The 7,987-nt window shown below is 30.1% G+C and overlaps 1 protein-coding gene across 1 annotated transcript; it reads right to left on the bottom strand.

Moving 5' to 3' along the window:
- Window positions 1-422: 422 nt before the first annotated feature.
- Window positions 423-833, bottom strand: LOC125812205 (nuclear transcription factor Y subunit B-5-like). Its single transcript, XM_049491729.1, has one exon. The coding sequence runs from the start codon at window positions 831-833 to the stop codon at window positions 423-425; it is 411 nt and encodes a 136-aa protein (XP_049347686.1).
- Between the last annotated feature and the right edge of the window lie 7,154 nt (window positions 834-7,987).

Below are 7,987 nucleotides of genomic sequence, written 5' to 3'. Positions count from 1 at the left end.
GTACTATGATCTCTACTAACCTGGTATACTTCAGGAGGAATTCAGATCTCTGGCGCTCTTACAATTTGAATAGAAGAAAATGACTTTTTCAGATCTCTTGTATCTAAAAACGAAGATCTCTAATAAAAAAGAACATAAAACCATTTTTTTTTTTGTAAAGAGCTAGAAAATCATTTCTCTCCTGCTTCCGTTCATAGTACAAAAAGGTGTAGATAATATCAATTGAACCCATACCCAAAAAAAAGTACAACTTTAATTGATCTTATAAAGAAATCAAACTTGTTAGGAAAATCAACAAAAGAGAAATCAAACTTTGAAAATCAAGGATGTGTTTATTGTATTTGATTCCATTTAAACAAATTCAAATCTTTGTAATTAATTAACAAAGATTAGTAAAAATCAAGAAGAAATTAAAACCCTAATTAATCAAGATAATTTCTTGGTTGATGAGATCCTGATCCTCCTCCTGCTTGTTCTTGATTAACTTTTTCACCTTCACTCTCTCTATATCTATGTAAATATCTCTTCAATGCTCCACCATAATCATCAAACCCTAATGTTCCTAAAGCCCAACAAACGTCGTCGCCATTCACCGTCTTCCGACGCTCTTTCCGACACTTATCCGATGCTTCACTAGTCACAAATCCAATAAACTCAGACACACATTCTTGCATTGTTTCTTTTGCTTCTTTTGATATTTTTGCATTTGGTGGAAGAATATTTTTCATTATGCGACCAACGTTAGCTATAGGCAACAAACGGTCTTGTTCCCTACTGCTACCTGCTCCTTCATCGTTTGAAGAGCTTGCACCACCTATGTTTTGTTGAGACATTATTGTATGTACTGTGTCAAATGGTAGAGAGACGTCTGTATAATATATATAACTATATTCTAGTCAAACTTGGTTTTCCAAGTATTGTTTGTATGTAATAAGGTGGCCAATTGGACTTTCATTTTAGTTAAATCTATTTTCCCATCACTTTCAAATAGGTAGTGTTGAATAATGGTGTTGCTTTAACCAATCAATTGATTAGATTGAGTCGGATTCAGGATATAAATTTAACTCGTTTATCCAGAAAATGGTATAGTTGAATTTGTATATGAGGTCAAATACACGCGTCGTAGTTTAACTCATTAGATTCAGTTATTAGCAATTAAATTCTATAAGACAAATACTTAGGGGTCGTTTGGTAGAGTGTATTAGTAAAAACAATGCATGCTTTAACTCTGTGTATTAGTAATACTTTGTTTGGTACACTTTTTCATGTTATTATTAGTTATACACTCTATTGTGTATTAAGGTGTGTATAGCTAATATCATGGATTTCTAGGTATTAGTAATGTGAGGGATTTTAATGCATGCATGAGCATGGTTTAAGACCATTGCCCCTCAAAATCTATTTAATATTTTTCTCATCATAATTGTGAAGGGTATCTTTGTCGAGCCTACACCCTAGATGTGGTCGGCACTCAAGAATCATTGATGGTCCCCAAGTGAACTCTCATCCTAGCTGACTACAAGTGGAAGACTAACTCAAGCATACACAAGTATCAAACTGAAAGAAACATTTAACAATAATTTACTCAATCTCAAAACTCTCTTAATATACTAAGTATGAAACATAGGTTTTAAATAAAACCTTTGAAACTGAAAGATTCTCCGAAATTGTCTATCTATTAAGCATCTATTGTATAAAGATGAGTGTTAGGACAAGACCTGCGATACCTCAAAATGCTAGCTACTATCAACAACTCATAAAACGGGAGCCCTCCAGACGCAAGGAGGCCTCACTAAAAGCTGACGAGCAGATGAAGTGATCTCAACAGAATTGTATTTGAATCTGCATCATTAAAAAGATGCAGATTGAATGACATCAGTACATTGAATGATCGAGTATGTAATATAGTTGAATAACAAATAACTTAACGAAAAGTCTAAAGGTAACTCAACTAAAAATATATTATATATCATGACGAAAAATCATTTAAGCTCTTACTGTAATGATGCAATAATAACAAATACTAAACTGATATATATATATATATATATATATATATATATATATATATATATATATGCTTTGCTTTACTTTACTTTATTGGGGAGTTTCTCTAACCGACAACCATCACTATGAGCCTCGTGATGATACAACGTCTTACCCACGTTGCCATAGCCTCCCTATACCTTGTTAGAGTATAGAACGCAACTAAACTGATGGATCTACTAAAAAAGCTTCTTGAGGCAAGAAAGGAGTCGCTCGTCTTGCAGTGCGATCCTATCTATGTTGGCGGCGTAGATTATGGAGTTCGAGTTATCTTAACTCTTACTCCAAATCGGTGATCAATACTAATCCTAAAATATAAATGTTTGCTCATTTAAAAGTATTCTCTGAGTTGAGATAATTTCTCAAAAGGCCTCTTTAAGAGGTAATTGAAGTTGTACTATCTTTTTGAAAACTCTTTATACTTTTATGAAAATAGTGCTCTCTTTTTCAATGTAAAAATGATACATTCGGAACATTTAAGTTGCCTTAAACTCTTTTTGAAAATAATGCTTTAAACTTTTCTCTTAAACTCGCTTTAGTTTTCAAAATCAATGTTAGGAAAATTACTGGATCGAAATACTTTTAGTAAAACTCAATATATAGGATTCATGTGGAACTACAATCATGAATAATAATTCAAGAATTTCAATGCATAAAGTATCACAATCTCATAGTAAAACTAAGGGCGAAATCCTAGATTCAGTTTGCTACTTATCGAATTGAGATGTAGGGTGTGAGAACAAACTAGTCCAACACTATGAATAACCTTACATACTTGATTATGAAGCTTTTAAACTAGAAACTTTGGTGGAGAAAAGCAGAACATTAGCTTCTCGGAGGAAATCTTTGAGCTTGAAATCTTGGGATTGATCACGAGAGAAGAATCTCTTTTATGATGTTCTTTGAGTGAAAGAACTTGGGAAAGTCTTGGATGGAAAGTTTCTCTTTGTATTGAATTTTTAACATGAAAGTTTTAGGGTTCTTGATGGAGAAGAGGAACCCTAGGTGAGTTTTGAGAGAATTCTAGATACTTCAATGTTTAGATTGATGATTTTGATAGGAAAACTAGTTAGTTGAATGATATACTCCGTTAATTAAACACTAAAAATGACTTAAAATAGGGTTAAATAGCTTGGGAAAGGACTAAATAACCCTGGAACGCATGCAGGAAGTTGCTGAAAAAAATTTGCAACAAGCCTTCACAGATGGCTCTACGGTTCGTGGAACATTCCACTGTATGTAGTTGTCATCCGTAGAACTTCGACTTTCTGACAGGTTTTCACTAAAATGGGCATTATTTTTTACTTCGAACTCAAACCAGGGCAAACTTGTTGACGTTGGAAAGAAGACTCATAGACCTTTAATTTGATAGGTCATGGGCAACCTAATTCATTATGTGCTGAGAGATATGATCGTTTAGAGTTGACCCAAGTGGAATCTTATATCAAAACTTAATCAATATGGGAGCTTTCAACTCAAGTTTGTGCTAAGGGATTCTTGTAACCTTTAATTCATATCCAAATTCATTTTCACACTAAAAAATTGACCTTAACACCTAAAAACAATTTAAGAATCACTTGATACGACCTTATACACAAATGAAGAATGATTCAGATCTTAACTTAGAAATTTTTGAAATGTTACAAAATCGACTTCTTTGAATGTCGCACCCAATACAAACTTTTGCAACCTTCTTTATAAGCATTGCATATAAAATTTATACAAAATAAATAAAAAGTAATTGGCGTGATAGTATCATTTATCTATTGATGATTTTAAAATATTGTTTTCCATTTTCAAAGATATGTAACTTTTTAACTAGTCCTGATGTATCGTAGAGGACTCAGACTCATGAAGACACTCTAATTAAGAGCTCAAATGTAAATTATATTATGTGCGAAATAAATACAAATAGTGTTATATATATATTTCATAAAGATGGAAGTGAAGTACATGTACATGTTACTAACATACGTTGTAGTGCAGTGATCGAATTATTTCACTCTTAATTAGAAGTTTTGAATTCGAGCCATGAATATAGACAAGATCCTAATGAAAGTATCATTCTGAACGAATCCTGCTATACATGATTCGAATTTAATCTGAGCTTCAATATAGACTCCAACGGATGAAAAAAAAAGTACATGTATATATGAAGCGACCACGTGGTGTCTTAGTTGTAGAATATTATTGTGACATCTGAAAATGCCTACTCCTCGGCAGAGTAATGGTGGGGTCCTCTTGTTGCCTTTCTGCCAGATCCATTCAATAGCTACTAATGCTACTGCTACTAGAGCGATTTTACAAATTATTTTCTTCGTTTTAATTTAATTTTTTTTAATCTATTAAAAATAAATATATATTTTTAATATTATATCAAAGAATATTTTATATATTAAGATACTAATATCAAAAAATAAAATTTACCTAGACTTCTTGTCAAATAAAAATCAGTCAAACAAATTGAAACCTTAAAATAAAAAAACGTTAAAGAAGTGTTCCCAAAGAAGTGGATAACTCACGTGGTACTCAAACGGCTCCTTATTTATCTTTCATCCAATGGTAATTTATTTATTTTTTCAAAAAAAAAGAAGGGAAGAAGATGAAATCCTTTTCATCCAAACATGAGACAATATTTGGATGCCCTAAATATATTTTAGATGCTGACAAAGATTAATATATTATTTTGACACTTCAAATTCAGAACTTGAGAGAGGATCTTTATAATTTTAAGCAAGAAAATTCCTCCAAGCTCTTCCAAAAATTGTAAGTACATATAAAATAGGTTTAATATATAGTTACTAGTCAGTCTCTTAAATTTGATTTAGATATTCAAATTGAATACCTCAATTTCTAATAAAATGATTTAATATTAGACATTTTCGATTTAAATTTCAGAAAAACTTTTGTGCGTGTTTTCATTCATATGTTATAACTATATAAAATATGACATCAACTAATTCAGTTATATATATCAATCTCAAGTAGAAAATATATGATTTTTTTTATTTATTGAGGCGAATGATATAATTAAAAGAGATAACATATTTTATGCAGTTACTTAACCACTTAATAGGCCAATGAGAATATACAAAAGCAAAAAAAATTGAATCAAAATTAAAATCCTTTATTAGGAATTAAGGTAACCAATTAAAATATAACTTAGTTGAACTGTCTAAATGAAATACGCGACAAGTTCACGAGGCAATATATGTACGTATTAAACCTATAAAATATGAGTCCTCCATGGCATTTCATGAAATGACATAACTAAATTTATTTGTTTCTTTGTGAGTATTATAAATTCAAATTATGCTTCCTTTGACTCACTTTCTGAGAGATATAGGGTTTGAACATCTTGTCAACTTTCAACAAACATTGTACTTTAATGGAGTAGCACTATGAAACTTCTTCTTGTTGTTTTCCTCTTTTTTGGCTGAATTCAGTCAAAGGTCTTGGGAAAAATTCTTATTCATCATAACAATTTTCTCAAATTAATATGTGGCTCCTAATTGTACTAAAATTTCCTAGTTACTTCACCTAACGTTAGACAAAATTCTTCTATCTTGGAGGGCTACTAACTACTAACATTTGAAGACAAATAACTGATTAATTAATTAAATCTACCTTCGAGTTTTATTATACAGTTGCTCTCTATTGGACATCATTTTTGACCTCTTTGTACATAAGACGTCAGAGTCTAATCTATACATAAAAAAATCAGTAGTAGGTAATTTTGTGCTTCAATATTTTGTAGGAAAAATTAAAATACATGACTAAGTACACTCACCATATGAGCTAGGTAGTGAATGAGGTTGAGTTGAATTTAAACTTTATTTTTTATCGTGATTAAAGTTAGACTTATCTTAATTCTTAATGTTAATTTATTCGATGTTAGATCCTCATATTACGTTGTTCAACAAATCTAATATGAGGGGTGAGGGTGTTGCCGCGGGGGTTGTCCCACATCAGTTGCGGAATGCGGATTTGTTGTCTTGGTGTGTATTGAACATTTTCTCATAAACTAGTTTTAGGGGTTGATTAGTTTGTGAGACTTGATACTCATTTCTATTTGTTCTTTTTCATCATCAGGCTACGTATATTATATTCTACACAAATTTCATTAACGTAGTTAATTGGTTTTTTTCATCTTTCAACATTTGGCTATATCTCAAAAATTATTTAATTACTCGATAACAAAGTATGGGTTGACAATTAGAAAATAACATGTTTATTTATTTAATAAGTTTAATGAGTATTTAAGTTATCCAAGATTGTCGGAACTATAAATCAATTATAGCTTAAAGATTCGTTTATAAATCATGCCAGATCAAAAGAAAAGACATACTTATGTTTCTCAATGAGGTTAGCGACAAGGCACTATTGATTAATCAATTAATTAATATTAGATTAACATCTTAAATAAAATAATTATAATGTCAGGCTTAAATATTAAAAATACAAACTGGTGTTCATCTTATTCTTTGAGAAATCGTCTAGGGTTTTGACTTGTCATTCCACACATTGAGGAATTTTATATTAGAGCAATTTGGTCTTCCTGTGGTTGTCCTTTACTTGTTAATTTCCTAATTATTCAAGTTAATTCAACTTTAAACAGTACTTAATTACATATTTTAATTTAATTAAAGTCATCGATACTTTAGAATATACAGAATATTCTATATAGTACCTTGTATCTCATGCGTTTGAAAGATTCCATTCCTTATAATGCGTTTATCTCCGCTGGCTAGTTCAATTGGTTAATACCAACACAAAATTTTCGTCGTGGAGTGGGTCCATTAAAAAAATAGGTGTTCACCGGTCGGTTTAGATCGATTATTAATTAAAATTAAAATTAAATTAATTTAATCAGTTTTTCAATTAGTCAAATCGAACCAAATAAAATATACATTTAGTGGTTTGATTGCTATCGGTTTTAACTCGGCTATTCAATTGTTAACCATACACAAAAATAAAAGACGTGATTCATTCAACGGGAAAAAAGACAATAATTCATTCAAAAAGAAAAATAGTTAAAATAATCGGCATTATAAATCTTTCGACCACTGAATTTACTGTAAATAAAGCTTCAAAATTCACCACTTTGGCCTACACAAGTAAGAGACACTGATATTCCTAGCCCCGTCAGGAATTACCATAGACACTCATATACATGAAACCAATAAGATAATTGCTCGTCTTGAGCGTTTTTGCTTTCATAAATAAATTATAACTAAATTTGAATGAAAAAATATAGAAGATATTTAAAATTATTCATAAAAATAATATATCATGTATATATAGTTATAAAATATATGTATATAATTTGTCGATTCAGTTCTGTTATTTCTTCTATTTTTTTTTAACAAAACCAAAATCAAACTAAATATTATCAATTTTTAAAAATCTAAAACTAAACCAAACTAAATCTCAATAAAATTGACTTGATTTTATTTTTCAGTTTAAATCAATTTTTATCAGGACCATAAACATCCCTACTAAAAACTGCTCCAAAATGAATCTAGAAAAATGAAGGACTCGGTTGGTCATAGAAATTAATGGAAAATCAATCATGTTTCTCATTTTTTCGTTATTTTGAACTTTAAAAACTATTTTCTATATATAATTGATCCAGTCCATCTTTATTTTTCATGTATTTTCGCGTAGATTAGGACAACTCATTTAATTAGGAGTGTGTTTGGTACGGAGGAAAATGTTTTTCATGAAAAAAAAAATTAGAAAATATTTTCTTGGAAAACAAGTTGATTTCTAACTTATTTTCTCATGTTTGGTTGGTGAGTAAAAAAATATTTTTTAATGTTTGGTTGGTGAATGAAAAATATTTTCCAGAAAATTTCTTTTATTTATGGCTTGAGACTAAAATATACTCTTTAGGAAAATAATTTCTGATATGAAAATCAACCTCGATAATTGATCTAGG

Source organism: Solanum verrucosum, unplaced genomic scaffold (assembly GCF_900185275.1).
Source record: "Solanum verrucosum unplaced genomic scaffold, falcon-dt-bn FXZP01000115.1, whole genome shotgun sequence".
NCBI classification, from domain to species: Eukaryota; Viridiplantae; Streptophyta; class Magnoliopsida; order Solanales; family Solanaceae; genus Solanum; species Solanum verrucosum.
This window is presented reverse-complemented; position numbering and strand designations above follow the sequence as displayed.